Here is a 22,195-nt window from a genome sequence, read left to right on the forward strand (position 1 = left end):
TTGATTTTGAATTTTGAATTTTGAATTTTTGAATTTTTGAATTTTTGAATTTTTGAATTTTGAATTTTGAATTTTTGAATTTTGAATTTTGAATTTTTGAATTTTGAATTTTTGAATTTTTTGAATTTTTGAATTTTTGAATTTTGAATTTTTGAATTTTTGAATTTTTGAATTTTGAATTTTGAATTTTGAATTTTTGAATTTTGAATTTTGAATTTTTGAATTTTTGAATTTTGAATTTTTGAATTTTGAATTTTGAATTTTGAATTTTTGAATTTTGAATTTTTTGAATTTTTTGAATTTTTGAATTTTTGAATTTTGAATTTTTTGAATTTTGGATTTTTGAAATTTTTGAATTTTGAATTTTGAATTTTTTTGAATTTTTTTTGAATTTTGAATTTTGAACTTTAATTTTTTAATTTTGAATTTTGAATTTTGAATTTTTGAATTCTTTTTTTAATTTTTTGAATTTTGAATTTTGAATTTTTTGAATTCTTGAATTTTTGAATTTTTGAATTTTTGAATTTTTGAATTTTTGAATTTTTGAATATTTGAATTTTAGAATTTTTGAATATTTGAATTTTTAAATTTTTAAATTTTTAAATTTTTAAATTTTTAAATCTTTAAATTTTTAATTTTAAATTTTAAAATTTTAAATTTTTAAATTTTAAATTTTAAATTTTTAAATTTTAAATTTTAAATTTTAAACTCAAATTTTAAATTTTAAATTTTTAAATCTTAAATTTTTTAAATTTTGAATCTTTAAATTTTTAAATTCTTAAATTTGCAATTTTGAATTTTAAATTTTGAATTTTAAATTTTGAATTTTTGAATTTTTGAATTTTGAATTTTTAATTTTTGAATTTTTGAATTTTGAATTTTTGAATTTTGAATTTTTGAATTTTTGAATTTTGAATTTTTTGAGTTTTTGAATTTTTTGAATTTTTGAGTTTTTAAATTTTTAAATTTTTAAATTTTTGAATTTTTGAATTTTTGAAATTTTGAATTTTTGTATTTTTGAATTTTTGAGTTTTTGAATTTTTGTAATTTGAATTTATGAATTTTTAAATTTTAGAATCTTTGAATTTTTAAATTTTTGAATTTTTTAATTTTGAATTTTGAATTTTGAATTTTGAATTTTGAACTTTTGAATCTTTGAATTTTTTGAATTTTGATTTTGAACTTTTGAATTTTGAATTTTTGATTTTTGAATTTTTGATTTTGATTTTTGAATTTTGAATTTTGAATTTTGAATTTTTGAATTTTGAATTTTTGAATTTTTGATTTTTGAATTTTTGAATTTTTGAATTGTTGGATTTTTGAATTTTTGATTTTTTTAATTTTTAGATTTTTGAATTTTTTGAATTTTGAATTTTGAATTTTTGAATTTTTGAATTTTTGATTTTGAATTTTTGAATTTTTGAATTTTTGAACCATGAATTTATGAATTTTGAATTTATGAATTTTGAATTTTGAATTTTAAATTTTTGAATTTTGAATTTTTGAATTTTTTGAATTTTTGAATTTTTGAGTTTTTGAGTTTTTTGAATTTTGAATTTTGAATTTTGAATTTTGAATTTTTGAATTTTGAATTTTTGAATTTTGAATTTTGAATTTTGAATTTTGAATTTTGAATTTTGAATTTTTGAATTTTGAATTTTTGAATTTTTGAATTTTTAAATTTTGAATTTTGAATTTTGAATTTTTGAATTTTCAAATTTTGAATTTTTGAATTTTTTAATTTTTGAATTTTTGAATTTTTGAATTTTTGAATATTTAAATTTTTAAATTTTTGAATTTCTGAACTTTTGAATTTTTGAATTTTTGAATTTTTGAATTTTTGAATTTTTGAATTTTTGAATTTTTGAATTTTAAAATTTAAGAATTTTAGAATTTTTAAATTTTTTAATTTTAAAGTTTTTGAATTTTTGAATTTTGGAATTTTTGAATTTTTGAATTTTTGAATTTTTGAATTTTTGAATTTTTGAATGTTTGAATGTTTGAATGTTTGAATTTTTGAATTTTTGAATTTTTGAATTTTTAAATTTTTGAATTTTTGAATTCTTAAATTTTTAAATTTTTAAATTTTTAAATTTTTAAATTTTTAAATTTTTAAATTTTTAAATTTTTAAATTTTAAAATTTTAAAATTTTTAAATTTTTAAATTTTTTAATTTTTAAATTTTTAAATTTTTAAATTTTTAAATTTCTAAAATTTTAAATTTTTAAATTTTTAAATTTTTAAATTTTTGAATTTTTGAATCTTTGAATTTTTGAATTTTTGAATTTTTGAATTTTTGAATTTTTGAATTTTTGAATTTTTAAATTTTTGAATTTTTGAATTTTTGAATTTTTGAATTTTTGAATTTTTTGATACCGCTCAGCTTCTGAGACGTGCAGACGTGTTTCCGATTGCGCTCTTGGAAAGTCAAGTGATCGAATACAGTGGTTAAAGTTCGATTCCGTCTGTGCCGCGTCGCGCGTTTTAGTGATCCGCGATGAGGCGAGAAAATACTTTTCGTATTGACTATTCGAGTTTCCCGGTGAAGCCGTCATTTGAAAAGGTTCGCACAACGAATAGTGCAAGAACATGACGAGAAGCATGAAGTGGAGCACGCGGGGAAAAAATACAAGCTTCGCATCACCATGGAAGATGGATGTGTAGAGGTTAAAGTACACGACCTGTCAGAAAACGTCCCCGAAGAAAAAATCGCGGAATTCTTGAGTGCGTTCGGTGAAGTGTTTTCGCTGCGAGAGCTAACATGGGGAGAAGGGTTCGAGTTCGGTGGGATACCGCTCGGCATTTGGTCGGCCCGAATGCTAGTCCACACGCTAAAAATGAACTACTCAAAATTGGGTCAAATCCGACTCATTTTCATTAAAAACGGGACAACTCAAAATTTGAGTAAAAGATACTACTTCAATAAAATGATGATTTTGCGAAAGTTAAGCTTGGCCTTCCATCAATTTTTAATACGACAGATGCGAATCAAGTTTATCTATCTATCTAAGTGCATTTTACGTCAAACAGACTCCTAGTTTAAGTGCAATCATCATTTTATTGAAGTAGTATCTTTTACTCCAATTTTGAGTTGTCCCGTTTTTAATGAAAATGAGTCGGATTCGACTCAATTTTGAGTAGTTCATTTTTAGCGTGAATAAACCCAACTGCAAGCCAGCCGACTGCGCCCATTGCACGAACGGTGTCTCCCAACCCGTTGCAAACACAAATCGCGCGCAGCACATCGTCGTCGTTGCGCACACAACCACAGACCGCTGAAGTGGTCTTGGTTGACATATTCAAAAAGCCAGCAAAAGCGTTGCGATCGAAAGACCGAACCGCCGGCAACGACACGGACGATTCATCCACATCGACGAGAAGCAGCCGAAGCCGAGGACGCCCGCCCGGCAAGAAACAGCGATGCAACGACGGTGACGACGAGCAGGATGTGGACTTTCTTCCATAAATGGCTCTCACGTCTTACAACCTCGCATCCATCAACATCGGCACGATCACGAACCCCGCAAAACTGAACGCACTCCGAACCTTCATAAGCAGCCAAAACCTCGATATCGTGTGTCTGCAGGAAGTCGAGAACGAACAGCTTTCCTTGCCTGGCTTTGTCGTTTTCGCGAATGTGGACCACACGAGAAGAGGCACAGCTGTTGCGGTGAAGGAGCACATCCATATCACTCACGTGGAGATGAGCCTGGACAGCTGACTAAGGGGCCATCCACAAAGTACGTCACGCTCCTAGGGGGGAGGGGGGTTCCGAACAGCGTGACGACTCATACAAAAATTTTAGAGGTTTAATACAAAAAGTGTGACGAAGGGGGGAGGGGGGGTTGAAAATAGCCAAATTTTGCGTGACGTACTTTATGGATCTTCCCTAATCGCGCTGCGAGTGCACGACACAACGATCTGCAACGTCTACGCTCCCTCCGGCACTGCTCAGCGCGCTGCTAGAGAGGAGTTCTTCAATGGCACGCTTGCCTATTATCTCCGCCACCACACCGAGAACGTCATCGTAGCTGGCGATTTCAATTGCGTGCTGCGTGCGTGCGATTCGTCCAGCCCGAACACCAGTCCTTCTCTTAAAACCGCTGTACAGCAGCTGCAGCTATATGATGTGTGGGAGAAGCTATGTCCACGTGATGCCGGTTTTACGTATGTCTGTCGAAACGCGCGATCTCAGCTCGATCGGTTCTACATGAGCCGCGGTCTTTGCGACAAATTGCAGTCCGTCTACACGCATGTCTGTTGTTTTACAGAACATAAAGCGCTAACGCTCAGACTCTGTCTCCATCCACTGGGACATGAGCCCGGGCGCGGTTTCTGGGCTCTTCGACCGCATCTTCTAACCGAAGAAAACGTTGCTGAGTTCCGATATAAGTGGCAATATTGGACCCGGCAGCGCAGAAACTACGGGTCGTGGATGGAATGGTGGCTGTCGTACGCTAAGCCAAAAATCAAGTCCTTTTTCAAGTGGAAATCTCGAACCGTCTTCGAGGAATTCCACGACGCACACCAGCACCTTTATGCGCAACTACGGCTAGCGTACGACGGCTACTATCTGCAGCCACAAACCATAACCACCATCAACCGGCTGAAAGGAGAAATGTTGGCACTGCAGCGTAATTTCTCCCACATGTTCATGTGCATCAACGAGACGCACGTGGCAGGGGAGCCAATGTCAATCTTCCAATTGGGGGATAGAAGACGGAAGAAAACCACGATCACGCAGTTACAGACGGGAGAAGACGAAATCATCGTCGAGCCTCAAGCGATCGAGGCAAATCTGTTTGATTTTTTCTCGAGTCTCTACTCAGAAGAAACAGCAGAAAACAACGGCAATGCCAACACCGGGGACGATTTTGCTTGCGAATGTGTTATCCCACCGAACGACCCACTGAACGAAGCGTGCATGGAGGAGATACAAACAGCAGAAATTCTGTCTGCTATCAGAGCGAGCGCACCCAAACGATCCCCCGGTGCCGACGGGATCCCACGAAAATTTTATCTCCGGATGTTCAATGTCATCCACCGTGAGCTGAACATGCTTATGAATGAAGCACTCAACGGAAATCTCCCCCACGCCTTCGTGGAGGGCGTCATCGTGTTAGTTAAGAAGGGGGGGGCTGCTCAACAGGGATTATAAATTGCTCTCCTGCATCCTGAAAAACAGGATGGAACGCGTTATGGAGGCCCACCGCGTCCTAAGCAACGGACAGAAATGTTCAAACGCAGAGCAGAAACATCTTCCAGGCCACTTTCGCTCTGAAAGATCGAATCGCCAATGTCCGTCACCACCGTCGCGCCGGTAAGCTCATCAGCTTCGATCTGGAGAACGCCTTCGATCGGGTGCGGCACTCGTTCCTCTTCGAAACCATGCGGTCGCTCGGGTTCAACGGGGAACTCATCTCTCTTCTCTCGCATATAGCCAGTCGGTCCACATCCCGGCTGCTCATCAATGGGCACCTCTCTCCATCGTTCGAGATCGCACGGTCGGTGCGGCAAGGCGACCCTCTGTCCATGCACCTGTTCGTGCTTTATCTTCACCCACTGGTGTGTAGGCTTGAGCAAGTATGTGGGGATGATCTGCTCGTTGCCTACGCCGACGACATCAGCGTGGTTGTGACGTCATCGTGGCAAATAGAAGCGATGAATGAAATATTTCGTCGCTTTGGGCTTGCCGCCGGCGCAAAATTGAATTTGCGAAAAACGGTTGCAGTGAATGTTGGCTTTTTCGAAGGTAACGAAATTGGTACCCAGTGGCTACAAACAGCCAACGTAGTCAAGATTCTGGGTGTTACCTTCGCCAACTCGATAAGGCTGATGACCACACTCAGCTGGGATGCGGTGGCGGGCAAGTTCTCACAGCAAATGTGGCTGCAGTCCTTGCGCAGGCTGAATCTGCACCAGCGGGTGATAATACTAAATACATTCGGTACGTCGAAGCTGTGGTACCTTTCATCTGTGCTGCCTCCGCTTGGTGTTCACACGGCGAAAATCACAGCTACGATGGGGACGTTTCTGTGGAGAGGAATGCTCGCGCGCGTTCCGATTATGCAGCTAGTTCGGAAGAAAGAAAACGGTGGCTTGAATTTGCACGTGTTCTCGCTGAAAAGTCGCAGCCTGGCTACCAATCGACATCTGCAAGAGATCGAATCCATTCCCTACTATAAATCCCTTCTTTTCCACGCAATTCCTCGCCCCGCAATTTCAATAGACAATTTACTTTTTTACTTACGGATCCTGTACACCTCCGGTGGTGCAAAGGGCCGACTTGAAAGATCTCCATCCTGAGCGTTGCCCGGCTATCGCTTTAACCTGTTGCCAGGTTAGATTTCGGTCGACTTCTTTTATTTCTTTATTGAGGCTTCGCCGCCATGAGCCTCTGGGTCTGCCTCTGCTGCGATGTCCCGCTGGGTTCCAGTCTAATGCTTGTTTACAGATTTCGTTTCCGCCCCTACGTAGAGTGTGGCCGACCCAGCCCCACTTCCGATCCCGAATTTCTGTTGCTATCGGCCTCTGGTGACAACGACGATGGAGCTCATTGTTTGAGATCCAGTTGTGAGGCCACCAGGCCCGAATTGTATACCGCAGGCATCTGTTAATGAACACCTGCAGCCGTTGAGTGTTCTCCACTGATACACACCATGTTTCGCTAGCGTATAACAGCACAGATTTCACGTTAGAGTTGAAAATTCGTATTTTGGTGCGTTCACTTATCTGCCTGTTTTTCCAGATATTTCTTAAACTCGCAAAGGCAGCCCTTGCTTTCTTGATCCGTGCGCCTATGTCGATCTTGGTACCGCCGTCCGACGCCATTTGGCTACCAAGATATTGGAAGCTTTCAACATTCTCCACTGGTTGCCCGGCTACTGTGAAACTGGAAGGAGTCGCCGTGTTTACATCCAACGATTTGGTTTTGTTGACGTTGATGACTAAACCTGCCGAAGAGGAGCGCTCGGCAAGGTCGTTGAGCTTACTCTGCATATCAGAGCGCCGTTGCGCGAGGAGTGCAACGTCATCAGCCAATTCGAAGTCGTTTAGATGCTCCATGGTTATAGGCTGCCATAACAGCCCGCGGTTTGGTTCACGGTCAATCGCACCTACCAGAATCTCATCGATTACGATGAGGAACAGTAACGGTGATAGGATACATCCTTGCCTCACACCAGCTACGACCCGGATAGGGTCGGACAGGACCCCATTGTGCAGCACTCTACACGAAAAGGCCTCGTACTGTGCTTCGATGAGGCCGATGATTTTCTCAGGAACTCCATTGCGTCTCAGGGCGCCCCACATATTCTCGTGATTGAGACGGTCGAAAGCTTTTTCGTAGTCAATGAATACCAAGTAAAGGAACTCTTGGAATTCGTTGACCTGCTCCAGAATGATGCGGAGCGTGACAATATGGTCCACACAGGATCTTCCGGCACGGAATCCGGCTTGCTGCCGCCGTAGAGTCGCATCGATCTTCTCCTGGATCCGGGCTAGGATAATTTTGCACAGAACTTTGAGAACGGTACACAGCAACATAATGCCTCGCCAGTTATCGCATACAGTCAGGTCACCCTTTTTGGGCACCTTTACTAAGATACCTTGCATCTAGTCGACCGGGAAAGTTGCGGTGTCCCAGATATTATGAAATAAACGATGCAGTAGTTGAGCGGATGTCATGGGGTCAGCTTTGAGCATCTCGGCTGATATGCGGTCGACCCCTGGGGCTTTATTCGATTTCATGCTTTGGATGGCTGTTTGAATCTCTAGCAGTGATGGAGCTTCGGTATTGACGCGTGTTATACGTCGGATCCTAGGCAGATCATGCCGAGGTGGTGATGGCCTGGCTGGCACTTGAAAAAGTTGTTCGAAGTGCTCAAACCAGCGTTTCAGCTGGTCAGTTGGGTCGGTCAATAACTGATCATTCGCGTCTTTCACAGGCATCGTTGCATTCATCTTCGCCCCGCTTAAGCGTCGTGAGATATCGTAGAGGAGGCCCACGGTCGAGTCTGCCCACGCTCGCTTGTCCCGTCGACATGAGCGTTTTACTTCCTTCTCAAGAGCCGCGTATCGTTGGCGGGCTAGAACTTTGGCTCCTCTGGTTTTTGATCGCTCTATCGCGGCTTTGGCTTCTCTTCGCTCCTCTATCTTTCTCCAGGTCTCCTCGGTGATCCATTGTTTTCTCTGGGTGCGTAGTTCGCCCAGATTGTTCTCGCTGGTGGCGATGAAGGCATTCTTGATGGCGGTCCATTGGTCTTCCACGCTGCCACCTTCCGGAATATCTGCAGCACGCGTCTCCAGTTCTTCAACGAAGGACCGTTTCACCGTGGCATCTTCCAGTCGGAGTGTGTTGAATCGTCGTCCAACTCTTTCCTCCTGCCGACGAATCCGCGCAATGCGCAGGCGTATTTCGCCGATGAGGAGGTGATGATCAGACGCGATATCGGCACTACGTTTATTCCGTACATCAAGAAGGCTCCGTTTCCATTTTCGGCTGATGCAGATGTGGTCGATTTGATTTTCTGTAAAGCCGTCACGGGAGACCCACGTGACCTTGTGAACCGGTCGATGAGGGAAGAGCGATCCCCCGATCACCATGTCGTTATTACCACAAAATTCTGCGAACAGCTCTCCGTTTTCGCTCATTTCTCCGAGACCATGGCGTCCCATAATGCGCTCATGGTTCGAGTTGTCGGATCCGATCTTCGCATTGAAATCGCCCAAACAGATCTTGATATCACCCTTCGGAATTCTATCTACGACGGCATTGAGTTGACTGTAAAAGCTCTCTTTGTCTTGCAGATCGGCAGCATCGGTTGGCGCATAACATTGGATTATAGTAAGGTTTCGGACCCGTGTTCTAAATCTGGCAACGATTATCCTTTCACTTATAGGTTCCCACTTCATAAGCGCAGAGTGTGCCTGAGCGCTTAGTAGGAAGCCAACTCCGCGTTGCCGGGGAGCGTGTTCACCTCGTAAACCAGAGTATATTAGAACTTGTCCCGACGGCGTTCTGTGTTCTCCAAAGTTTGGCCAACGGACTTCACTCAGTCCCAGGATCTCAAGCTTCATGCGTCGTGGCTCATTGGCAAGTTGTGCCAATTTACCCTGCTGGGCTAGGGTTAAAACGTTCCATGTTCCTATTCGTGTCCGTTGTTTCGCGCTAAGAGTCGTCGCCGTAAAATCAGTCCGTATTCTTTCATTATCGGATTCTCGAACAAATTGATGTTTCGGGAACAGTAGGTTGTTGGCCCAAGGTTCCCTATCCACCGGGATGGGGCTGCCATCTTAGGTATAGCTTCCGGGGAATAGCATTTCATACTCAGCCGCTGGATGCCAGAACAGACGCTGTTGGAGCCGCACCTCCTTGGTGGACAGACGCTCGATCAGTCGGGTCAAATTTGTTTAAAGTCCTACCCAACACCAGAACTAGGCTAGTGCGCGGCACACGGTCGCTTTGATAGGGCCTGCTTGGGGACACATGCAGCTTTTTGTAGAAGTTCAACAGAGCCCACTGTCGAACCCCACCACATCCTAGGCAGACCCCACAGGACGCACCCTCTCACTCTAGCTGATGTCAGAAGGACAACAGTGCCCAGGCTACACTACCAGCTAAGTACGCAACCCTTAGCTGGTGGTCAATTGTCATCGGAAGACCGGTGGAAGCGTGAGTATTGGAACTTGTGAGGACCAAAGCTATGTTAGGCGCCCCTTCCCGGATGTCAACTCACCATTTCGCAGCCCTTCAATAGACAATCCTGACCTAAAATCAGTCCTATCAAATTTTTCCCAAATTCACCACCATATCCAACAAAACACCTCCACCGATCTGATCCACCGGCACTTCGTCCAGCAAACCGAACTGCCAAAGATGGAACGAGAAAGTCCAGCACTTGACTGGCCACGCGCGTGGCGAAATATTGGGATAAAAAAGCTTTTCTCATCGCAGCGATCCCAACTTTACCTGCTGGTGAATGGGGAAATAGAGCATCGGAAGCTTCTGCACGTGATGCAACGGGTGGCGGACGAGAACTGTCAACACTGTGACATACAGGCAACTGAAACGCTCCAGCTCTCGTGTAGTTGCTCTCGTGTCGGCCCGGCCTGGACGGTCCTACAGCAGAGGCTAGCCGGCTACACGAATGGTTGGAGGTGACTGTCGTTCGAGGACCTCAAGAGACCTGTTTTGCCAGGAATTGGAAAAGCTGCGCGAGTGGAAATTCTCCGCTTGTTTGTGAAGTACATCGGCTTTGTGGACGAGTGTAACGATAGAATTGATGTAGACGCTTTAATGTTCCAACTAGATTTAAATTGATTTGAAAACGCTGAACTACAATTGTAAATAACTGTACATATAATGACAAAATAAAACTGAATTTTAATCACACAATTTTTTTTTTTTTTGAATTTTTGAATTTTTAAATTTTTGAATTTTTAAATTTCTGACCTTTAAATTTCTAAATTTTTAAATTTTTGAGTTTTTGAGTTTTTGAATTTTTGAATTTTTAAATTCATGAGTTTTTAAATTTTTAACCTTTAAATTTTTGAATTTTTGAATTTTTGAATTTCTGAAGTTTTGAATTTTTGAATTTTTGAATTTTTGAATTTTTGAGTTTTTGAATTTTTTAATTTTTTAATTTTTTAATTTTTAAATTTTTTAATTTTTGAATTTTTGAATTTTTGAATTTTTGAATTTTTGAATTTTTGACTTTTTGAATTTTTAAATTTTTTGAATTTTTGAATTTTTGAATTTTTAAATTTTTGAATTTTTGAATTTTTGAATTTTTGAATTTTTGAATTTTTGATGAATTTTTGAATTTTTGAATTTTTGAATTTTTGAATTTTTGAATTTTTGAATTTTTGAATTTTTGAATTTTTGAATTTTTGAATTTTTGAATTTTTGAAATTTTAAATTTTAAATTTTTGAATTTTGAATTTTGATTTTTTGAATTTTTGAATTTTAAATTTTGAATTTTAAATTTTAAATTCTTGAATTTTTGGATTTTTAATTTTTTAAGTTTTTGAATCTTTTGAATTTTTGAATTTTTGAATTTTTGAATTTTTGAATTTTTAAATTTTTGAACTTTGGAATTTTTGATTTTTAAATTTTTGAATTTACGAATTTTTGAATTTTTGAATTTTTGAATTCTTGAATTTTTAAATTCTTGAATTTATGAATTTTTGAACTTTAAAATTTTTGAATTTTTGAATTTTTGAATTTTTGAATGTTTGAATGTTTGAATTTTTGAACTTTTGAATTTTTGATGAATTTTTGATGAATTTTTGATGAATTTTTGAATTTTTGAATTTTTGAATTTTTGAATTTTTGAATTTTTGAATTTTTGAATTTTTGAATTTTTGAATTTTTGAATTTTTGAATTTTTGAATTTTTAAATTTTTGAATTTTTAAATTTTTGAATTTTTGAATTTTTAAATTTTTGAATTTTTAAATTTTTAAATTTTTGAATTTTTGAATTTTTTAATTTTTTGAATTTTTGAATTTTTGAATTTTTGAATTTTTGAATTTTTGAATTTTTGAATTTTTAAATTTATGAATTTTTGAATTTTTGAATTTTCAAATTTTTGAATTTTTTAATTTTTTAATTTTTTAATTTTTGAGTTCTTGAATTTTTGAATTTTTGAATTTTTAAATTTTTGAATTTTTGAATTTTTAAATTTTTGAGTTTTGGAATTTTGGAATTTTTGAATTTTGGAATTTTTGAATTTTTGAATTTTTGAATTTTTGAATTTTTGAAATTTTTTGAATTTTTTCCCTTATATTAATCATGTCCTATTCTGTTCATGGCTTCTGCTCGAGTACTTGATTTCTGGGATTGTAATGTTTAGTTCAAGTTGAGAAACACTGGTGAAGCCGTTCAACACTGCTCCAATTCGCTGACAAGACTCTACAATTTCCGATGATTGATGAGGCATTTTTTCCCACTCTTGTTCTCTCTATCGTTTGCAGCTGTTGCTCGTTCGTGGGAAAGCGCGGCAACGGACCGCAGGCCATCTCGATTGGGAAAAACTGCGACAAGTTTGGCATCGTCGTTCACGAGCTGGGTCACGTCGTTGGCTTCTGGCATGAGCACACCCGGCCGGATCGCGAAAACCACGTCGTCATCGAGAAGAACAACATAATGGTCGGCCAGGAGTACAATTTCAACAAGTTGACCGAAGACGAGGTGAATTCGTTGGGACTGCCGTACGACTACGATTCGATCATGCACTACGCGCGAAATACGTTCTCGAAGGGAACCTATCTTGACACGATATTTCCGATTGAAATTCCCAGCCGAAAGCGGCCCGAAATCGGTCAAAGGCTGCGACTGAGCGAGGGAGACATTGCCCAGGCGAATCTGCTCTACAAATGTGCCAGTTTGTGTTGATTGCGTTGCACTGTGGTTCGAAGGGGTGTTGCATTGTATGGGACTGTTCTTTCTTTAAACATTTAATAGCCATTTCCGTTACAAACTCAAACTTTTTATTTTAAATTGTTTAAGACAGTACAACTATGAACATTATACTTGAAACTCAACGTTCCTCTCAATACCTTCCGAACCACTGTGCAGCATTGCTGCCGAGATGAACAAATCCTTGCTAATAGAATCACTTTCCCGCGCTTTATCCCTGTCTTCCACTTTGTTTCAGAGTGCGGCCGCACGTTCCAGGAAAATTCAGCCTCGTTTACCTCACCCAGCTACTACTCGATAGTGCCACCCAGCGAGCCGGAAAGATGCGAGTGGCGTATAACGGCCACGCACGGCGAGCGAATCGTGCTCAACATCACCGATCTGGTAAAGTATCCCCATCCTATGCACTGTAAATACCTGTGTCCATGGTTCGTAGGCGAAGTGGCGAACGAAGGGTTGCATTTTTTTTGTCCCTCTGTTTGTACTCTACTTCCTATCTGTTCGTGGCGCCCAAGGCTACGTGATTTATATCCAATGCATGGAAATCCTACGCTGCACTTCCGTTTCCGTTCAATCATTGCTTGCGGTTGTTTGGTGGATTTGCAGTGGATTATCGGTACTGGAATGAACTTGTGGTCGATTCTGTTGATGTGGAGTAGATTTAGGGTCGAACTTGAACGTGAAAGGAGTGATAAAATTTATGTTTGCTGTTCAATGGAATAAATATTATATCAAATAATGTTCACGATATGAATTAGTCAATTTAATTGCTCGAAAAGGTGTTCCAGCACAAGAATCTCTGACATTTTCCCCTAAATAACGTACCCATTAACACATGGGCCGAGACCAATAACTTTTATTTCTATCTAAGGGAAGGCATGATAATGTAATAGAAGAGTATACTATTTAATACCGAGTTACACGCATAACAAGACTTTCACGTTACTTTAGAATTAATATTATTATCAAAGACTGTATTTATTGCTTAATCAGCAGTGATTTAAAACGCATGGGAAGATTGACTTGGAGTTTGAAACAAGCATTTTCCCATAGTCAAAATCATTGATTTACCAGCTCTTTTGACTGAGTAGAATTGCACCACGATTATATTGTGTAATTTAATCCTCTTTGCAGTGATTAGATCTACTTTGAGGTTCTGTATCTCTCTGAGCAACGTTACAATTGATATGAGGAAAACATAATTGATGAAACATACCTGAACTGAAGATTTCTTTTTTTAGTCCATCTCCATCGATGTATGACTAAAGCATAATGAAAATTAAAATAAAGGTAAAATTTGAATTATTCATTCATGGCCTTTTTTTTGGTAGCAATATTAGCATCAGGCTCAGGCCCTTAAAAGAAGAACACCCCCAGCAACGCTTACTTCTTCTACACCGATGATACGTTCACCATTTATCGATGTTGGAAATATGATGCCGTTCGGATCAAGCTCGGGCTGCTCTAATTCCAGGTTCTGCACTACGTTGTGCGCTTCTGTGGATTGCTGATCATGATCTTGACACAATTGACCGATTTGATGATCCATCGATGATGTTGATGGCTCTGTTGATTGTAGTTATTGTTGTTATCGTGAGTTCCAGGTAGCCTACGAACTCCATATAGTCAATCTCCTTAATGGAGGCAGTTATCGATGAATAAACAAGATTTGTGAGCCCATCTTGGCATATATTTGTATTCAAAGTAGTTCTTGTTGTTGTTTTGGGCTCCAGGTAGTCTATAAACTCCATAGAGTCAAGGTCGGTGGATCAACCTCCGTAATGGAGGCAGTTATTGAAGAATAAACAAGTTGTGTGACCCCTTCTTGGTATATGTTTGTATTTTAAGTAGTTATTTTCGTTGTCGTGGACTGAAGGCAGTTATTGAACATTACACAATTTGTGTGACCCCTTCTTGGTTCAGTAATAAGTATCCCGATTTTATCACCCCTTGATGAATTTTGTAATTTATTGTCGAAGAGACTTAAAAACTTCTTGACAGGTAATCATAAATCATTTATATTAAGCTACAGGCAATGAAAGTTATTTCATGAAAATTATTGTTGCTTGCGGCAAATTAGGTAAAAAACGTGATAAAATCGGAGGTAAACAAAATCAGGGGTAGACAAAACCGGGGAGTGGCAAAATCGGGTCAATACTGTATATGTTCGCATTTGATGTAGTGCATTTTATTGTCATGGTTTAAAAGTAGTCTACGAACTCCGTTAAGTCAAGGTCTGCAGATCAACATCCGTAGTTGAGGCAATTGTTGAGGAATAGGCAAGTTGTGTAACCGCTTCTTGCTATGATTGCATGAGTAGTTCTTATTGTTGCCATTGCACTATGGTCCAGGATACAGATTTACGCGGAAAGATGCATTTTACGCCAAAACTATATTTTTTAGAAAAAACTGTTGTTCTACAAAATTGTTCGAAATAGTAAGGCCATCATTATGGTGCTACCAAAAAATACGGTGGCCCATCATATAAACAAAATAGAAAATATTTTTTTTATTTCTCAGAATATTGACATATTATGTTCTACAAAGTTGTAGCGTAGCTTATTCCAATCAATTTTGCTAAAAAAAACTTTTTCTGTAGCTCTTAAGTTGGCTGATTTAGAGCAATTTTACCTAATTGGATTAGGGCGTACCTCAAACAACAGTATTTTTATCTACTTTTTTTGTTTTAGATTTCTCGAAATAGTCGTCTTCATGTGACTTTTAGAGCTCTATGCAACTTTTGATGGGTAAATATGCTCAATATCTTTTTCTGATAAAAAGTTATAATCGTTTTTCTGTCAAAATTACATTTCTTTCTTAAGTCGATATCTCCAGTTAGGGCAGAGCAAAAAAATATATTTACACGGCATTTGAAAGAGAAATTCATATTATTTATTGTGTCAAAAATTGGGGATATGTTATTTTTTTTATCTCAAGTTTTACCAATTTTACTAAAATCATGTTTTTTAAAATAAATTAATATAACTCGACAACGAAAGAAGATACAGACGATATTCTTATAGCAAAACACGCGTTTTGAAAAGCCCCAAAAGTCTTCTGAAGGTGACATTCGTGAAAAATTAAAAATGAAATGAGCAGAACACAAATATTGTTTTTTCAGGGACACCCTAATCCTGGTAAGTAAAATTACTCTAAACAAGTGAGCTTAAGAGCTACATAAAAAGTTTATATAGCAAAGTTGATTGGAAAAAGTTGCGCTATAACTTTGTAGAACATTTTATGTCAATATTCCGCATAATAAAAACAATTTAAAATCCACTTTTTTATAAAATGGCCCACCCTATTTTTCGGTAACTCTATAATAAGGGCCCAAGTATACAGAACAACTTTGTAGAACAATTTTTTTTCCTTAAAAGTATACTTCAGGCCGAAAATGCATCTTTTCTCGTTAATCTTGCAATACAGTGATGATGATAAAACTTATAAAAAGTGTTAAAGCTGTATATTTTTTATTTCTCATTTTTCACGAATGTCACCTTCTGAAGATTTTTGGGGCTTTTCGGAACGCGTGTTTTGCTATAAGAATCTCATCTGTAACTTCTTTCATTGTCGCGTTAAGTATATCATTTTTTTTAAACAGGATTTTAGTAAAATTGGTAAAACTCGAGATAAAAAAATAACATACAGTCAAACCTCCATGAGTCGATATTGAAGGGACCATCGACTCATGGAAATATCGAGATGTGGAATAGGAAATCTTTGGAAAGCTCTTTGGAGGGACCATCACAGTAACCCAGAAAATATTTTTTGATATGGAATAATTTGCTTCCATGAGTCGATATCGAGTCATAGAACATCGACTCATGGAGGTTTGACTGTATCTCCAATTTTTTGACATAATAAGGAATATGAATGTTGTTTGGTTGTTGTTTGTTTGTTTTATCTGCCCTAACCGGAGATATCGACTTATGAAGAAAATGTAATTTTGACAGAAAAACGGATATAACTTTTGATTAGAAAAAGATATTGAGCATATTTACTCATCAAAAGTTGCATTTTTTGGAGCTCTAAAAGTCACCTGAAGACGACTTTTTCGAGAAATCTAAAACAAAAAAAGGAGATCAAAAATACTGTTGTTTGAGGTACACCCTAATCCAATTAGGTAAAATTGCTCTAAATCAGCCAATTTAAGAGCTGCAGAAAAAGTTTTTTTAGCAAAATTGATTGGAATAAGCTGCGCTACAACTTTTTAAAACATAACATGTCAATACTCTGAGAAATAAAAAAAATATTTTCTATTTTTTTTTATATGATGGGCCACCCTATTTTTTGGTAGCACCATAATGATGGCCTTACTATTTCGAACAATTTTGTAGAACAACAGTTTTTTCTGAAAAATATAGTCTTGGCGTAAAATGCATGTTTCCGCGTAAATCTGTATCCTGGACCATAGTGCATTGGTTCCATGTAGCCAACGAACTTCATAAAGTCAAGACCTACTGATCAATCTCCGTGATGGAGCCAATTATTGAAAAAAAAAATAACAAGTTGTGCAACCTCATCTGAGTGAATGTATCCCTAATAGCACACATGATCCACATGGGTTACTGCCACTCATATGCGACCAGATTTAGTTACATTGAAGTTGCTGCATCAATGTTTGCGATGTTGAATAGCAGACACGAAAGACCATCACCTTGCCGTAACCCTCTGCGGGTTTCGAAGGAACTCGAGAATGCCCCTGAAACTCGAACTACGCACATTGAAACTAGCTGACTCACCGGTACGGGAATCTAAGGGTCGTTGATGGACATTCGTACCACATGCACACTCAAACCAACATAAACTCTCTCGAGCAGGAGTAGACTTAAAATTGAACTCGACTGATGGAGGTTTTCCGTACTTAGGGAAGGCAAGCATAGCATTATTGGAAGTCATAGAATCGGTTTGAAAACAAGGATCCCCGAAGGACGAGGCTTGACGGTTCCGTTATGAACCCGGTATGACGAAACACGAAAATTCGGCAAATAACCATATGACTCAGGGCTGGTCTTTCTAAAAATAGGCTACACCTGAAGCTGTTACAATTTAACTATTTATTAGTGACGTCACACAGGGGTACATACTTTCATGCTGGTTCGACGGAATAGATCAGGATCTTGGTGGTTGTAGCTTCAGGACTCGTTGGTGGCTTGGGGTATTGATTTGAGGACGGTGGGATCACCATCTAGCGTTGCTCACAGGATTACAACCGAAGATTGGCTGCTGGATTGCAGCACCGAGTGGATGTCGGATGGCAGACTGGATTTGGCTGCCGGATTGCAGACCGGAGAAGACGACGGAGTATCGGAGTGGGTGACACGACGAATATTGGGATTCGTTGCTCGTGCATGCTGTTGGGTGACGGAAGACGGATGCCAGCGGCCGTGGAACTGTCCGCTACAGTTGAGATGGTGGCGGAACGAGTAACGGGTCCGATCGGCAATTTTGCAAGATGGCCGCCCGTCATTTCGTTCACTCGATACCCGTGTACCCAATCCTCCTGGCTGCCTATCGGCGATCTTGCCGGACATCAGTGCTGCGAAATACTCGGAGAAGAACAAGAAGAAAAAGGCCCTTTGTTCGGGCCTGAACACCACCAATAAATACCCTGCGACGTCACTGTAGCTATCATGTCACTATTACCTTTTTCTTTAGATTTCTGGCTAATTGGATGTTTTCGTTCTTCGTTTGTGTGGTAATTATTTTAGCATAGGATACTATAATTTAGGTTCACATTAGTTTTAGGTTAACACTTAAGGGTCTAACAATACTAACCACATTAACACTTTGAACTCACAAACATATCTTGTTAATTCTACTAACTACTTTCTTTTACTAAGTACTTATAGCAGATTTGAAATGATTCCTGAAAGTTTAGAATAGAAACAACACTTCGATATTAAGAAATTTGCCGCGAGGTTTTTTTTAACAACTTTCTAACCTCTAATAAATGAACTCTACACACGCGCGCACTACAATTTCGTTCGAGGATCACACAGAAAAGAGCACGATTCTGCCGAGACTCCTTCTTTTATATACCAAATGAATTATCATAATTTTTGTTGCATAGTACATTTAAATTTATGCTTTGCATGCCCACCGTGTTGTATCGTCGCACCCTCTATGAGTGAGTTTAACAGTAACAGGGCTGGGTCTCTTTTGCCTTAACTCAAACTGCTCGCTTTTTGTTATCTGTCAATTTGGTGTGACGTGGAAATGGAATTCTCACTCGTTGTCATTTCCATGCACAAGGAGTGAGACATGTCTTATTGTTTTTTGTCGGTTTTCAGGGTCGTCATCAGGGAGGGAAATTGGATGGGGACTTGTGGTGGAGCCAACAAGCTGTTCATTGGAACCGAACGGTTACAACATCACCCGATCCATCGTCGCTTTGATCAACCGTGTCAGTTTATCCGGAAATCCGTGTTCGTGCATTAGCTGCCATAGCTGGTCCCGATCGATTATATCATATGCGGTTTTGAACTCGATGAATAGATGATGTGTGGGCCCGTTGTATTCGCGGCATTTCTGCAGTACTTGGCGAATGGCGAACACCTGGTCCGTGGTGGAGCGTTCGCCCATAAAACCCGCCTGGTACTGCTCCACGAACTCCATTGCAATTGGTGCTAGTCGACGGCATAAAATTTGGGAGAGTACCTTGTAGGCGGTGTTCAGGAATGTGATTGCGTGGTAGTTGCGACAATCCACCTTATCTCCCTTTTTGTAGATGGGACACACGACACATTCCATCCACTCCTGCGGCAAAACTTCCTACTCCCAAATCTTGGTAATGACCCAGTGCAGCGCTCTAGCCAGTGCCTCGCCACCGTGTTTAAACAGCTCTCCCTGTAGTTGGTCAACCCTAGGGGCTTTGTTGTTCTTCAGCCGGCCAATCTCCTCCTGGATTTCCTGGAGATCCGGAGCCGGTAAAATTATGTCCTGCGCGCGTTCTCCCAGGTCCATCGTCTGGTACATCGCCATTCAGGTGTTCTTCGTAGTGCTGCCGGCACCTTTGGATCACCTCACGCTCGTTCGTAAGAAGGTTCCCGTTTATGTCCTTACACATATCAGGCTGTGGCTCGTGGCCCTTACGTGAACAGTTTAACTTCTCATAGTACTTTCGTGTGTTATTAGCGCGGTACAGTTGCTCCGTCTCTTCACGGTCTCGATCTTCCTGCTCACGCTTTTTCCTCCGGAAAATCGAGTTTTGTCTGTTCCGCGCCTGTTTATATCGTGCCTCGTTCGCCCTCGTGCGGTGTTGCAGCAATCTCGCCCTTGCTGCATTCTTCTCTTCTACTAACTGCTCACATTCGCCGTCATACCAGTCGTTTCTCCGATCCGGGGCCACCGTGCGTAGTGCAGCGGTTGCGGTGCTTCCAATGATGGATCAAATATCTCTCCAGCCATCTTCAAGAGATGCTGCGCCAAGCTGCTCTTCCGTTGGGAGTGCCACTTCCAACTGCTGCGCGTAGTCTTGGGCTAGTCTACCGTCTTGTAGCCGCCCAATGTTTAGCCGCGGCGGACGACTCCGACGCGTGTTGATCACCGTCGAGAGTTTTGACCGCAGACATACTGCAACGAGGTAGTGGTCGGATTCAATATTCGCACTGCGGTAAGTGCGGACGTTCGTGATGTCGGAGAAGAATTTACCGTCGATTAGAACGTGGTCGATTTGGTTTTCCGTTTCTTGGTTAGGTGATCTCCATGTGACCTTGTGGATATTTTTGCGGGGAAAGAAGGTGCTTCGGGCTACCATTCCGCGGGAGGCTGCAAAGTTTATGCATCGTTGGCCGTTGTCATTCGATACGGTGTACAGACTATCCGGTCCGATGACCGGTCTATACATTTCCTCCCTTCATACCTGCGCGTTCATGTCACCGATGATGATTTGACGTCCCGCAGTGGGCATCCATCGTATGTCTGCTCTAGCTGTGCGTGGAACGCTTCTTTCTCGTCGTCGGATCTCCCTTCGTGTGGGCAGGTTGGTGATGCTATAGTTGAAGAAACGGCCTTTAATCCTCAGCTTTCACATCCTTGCTTTGATTGGCTGCCACCCAATCACACGATAGTGCATCTTACCCAGCACTATGAAGCCGGTTCCCAGCTCGTTGGTGATGCCACAGCTTTGGTAGAAGGTAGCCGCTCGATGCCCGCTTTTCCACACTTTCTGTCCTGTCCAGCAAATCTCCTGCAGCGCCACGACGTCGAAGTTGCAGGGATGTAATTCATCGTAGATCATCCTGTCGTAACCTGCGAAACCTATCGACTTGCAGTTCCATGTGCCAAGTTTCCAATCGTGATCCTTTATTCGTCGCCTAGGTCTTTGCCGATTATATCGAGTCGTATTATCTCTTATATTGTTCGTAATTATTGGTTTTCCAGGCGGCTTATTGGGCCTGCACAAACCTCCTGTCTCGTCGGAGGGCCGTCGTGTCAGGGCTGTTTAGCATCCCACCTAACACCAGGACTTGGGCTTGTGCGCTTTGAGCGGCACACGGTCGCTTTGGTGGGGCCTACTTGCGGATACATGCAGCTTTTTATAGAGGTTTAACAGGGCCCACTGTCAAACCCTACCACATTCTAGGCAAGCCCCACAACTCGCAGATGGCCTGAGGGGGGGTTCGTCAAGCCCTTGGGCATAGTCCCTGCTGCCCGCAAGGTTGAAGAAAAACAAGATGTGAAGCCGCATCTTGATATATTTGCATTCCAAGTAGTTATTGTTGTCTTGTTGTTGTTGGTAGGTAGTATACTAACTTCATTCATATCACTAATACGGAGCTGTCTATTCTTTGGAAATCCAAAATGTGAATAAATTGGAACGATACAACTTCACACCGAAAACGTAAGGGAAAATGGGTTAGTATGACAAAGATTGTGTACCATATTGAAGTTAGATTAACGACCCTCTAGTTATTCGTGTAAGCCTAGAATTCTTACTCCATAAATTTCTAGGATGGCCATTAGCATTACCATGAACGCATTTTATTCATGGACCATAAAGGACAAGTACCAAATTTGGAACAGGCTGATATATCTCTGGTATAGATCCTGATGCCTTACTTCAGGGTTTTCTCGGATGACCATGAACATTTGAAATGGGTGCATTCTAGTCTACGTACCATAAAGGGCATGCATAATGATTCAAATAGGCCGAAAGAACTCTGGTTACGCGTGAAGTGAAAGCTGTCTATTCTATGTACCACAAAGGGCATATGCCACTTTTAAAACAATCCGAAAGGTATTTGGTTACGTGTGAAGACCCTGAAGCCTATTCTAGCATTTTCTTGGAAGACCATAAACGTATGCAATGGACGTATATTATTTTATGTAGCACAAAGCACATGTACCACTTTTGAAACAAGCCAAAAGATCTCTGGTTACCCATGCAGATTTGAAGGCCTATTCCAGGGTTTTCTTGGATGACCATGAACATATGCATATGGAATATGGATGGATGGAACATATGGATGAACATATGCAATGAAGGCGCTCTTTTCTATGTATCACAAAACACATAGGTCCAAGCTCCAGGAGGATCGCGAAAAACTTTAAATACTTGAAAATGAAGTAGAACGTCTTCCTGTGCTTCATCAAGGATCTGCGCCCCTTACTACTTCTTGATTTCTCGGCGTACCAAGAACACCTTAAGGCCTCAGAACTCAAAAAATTGGACGACCATGATAACGAAAACAATTCGGACGACCCTAATACCGGAATTGCCAAAAGACACATCTTAAGACAAAAAGAAAGTTAAATATCAAAACTCGTAAAAC

General features: G+C 39.8%; 1 protein-coding gene across 4 annotated transcripts in view; it reads left to right on the forward strand.

Annotated features, from left to right (window-relative positions):
- The window catches only part of LOC134204790 (protein tolkin-like), a 177,540-nt gene that overhangs the window by 137,239 nt on the left and 18,106 nt on the right, over positions 1-22,195 (forward strand). For all 4 annotated transcript variants that reach the window (XR_009977983.1, XR_009977980.1, XR_009977987.1 and 1 more), the window contains exons 5-6: positions 11,975-12,384; positions 12,658-12,803. Coding sequence is in view for 1 of the 4 variants with exons in the window: in XM_062679594.1 (XP_062535578.1) it covers positions 11,975-12,384; positions 12,658-12,803 (556 nt within the window). In the remaining 3 variants the exon portion in view is untranslated. The remainder of the gene's footprint in view (positions 1-11,974; positions 12,385-12,657; positions 12,804-22,195) is intronic.

This window comes from Armigeres subalbatus, chromosome 1, assembly GCF_024139115.2.
Source record: "Armigeres subalbatus isolate Guangzhou_Male chromosome 1, GZ_Asu_2, whole genome shotgun sequence".
In the NCBI taxonomy this organism is placed as follows: Eukaryota; Metazoa; Arthropoda; class Insecta; order Diptera; family Culicidae; genus Armigeres; species Armigeres subalbatus.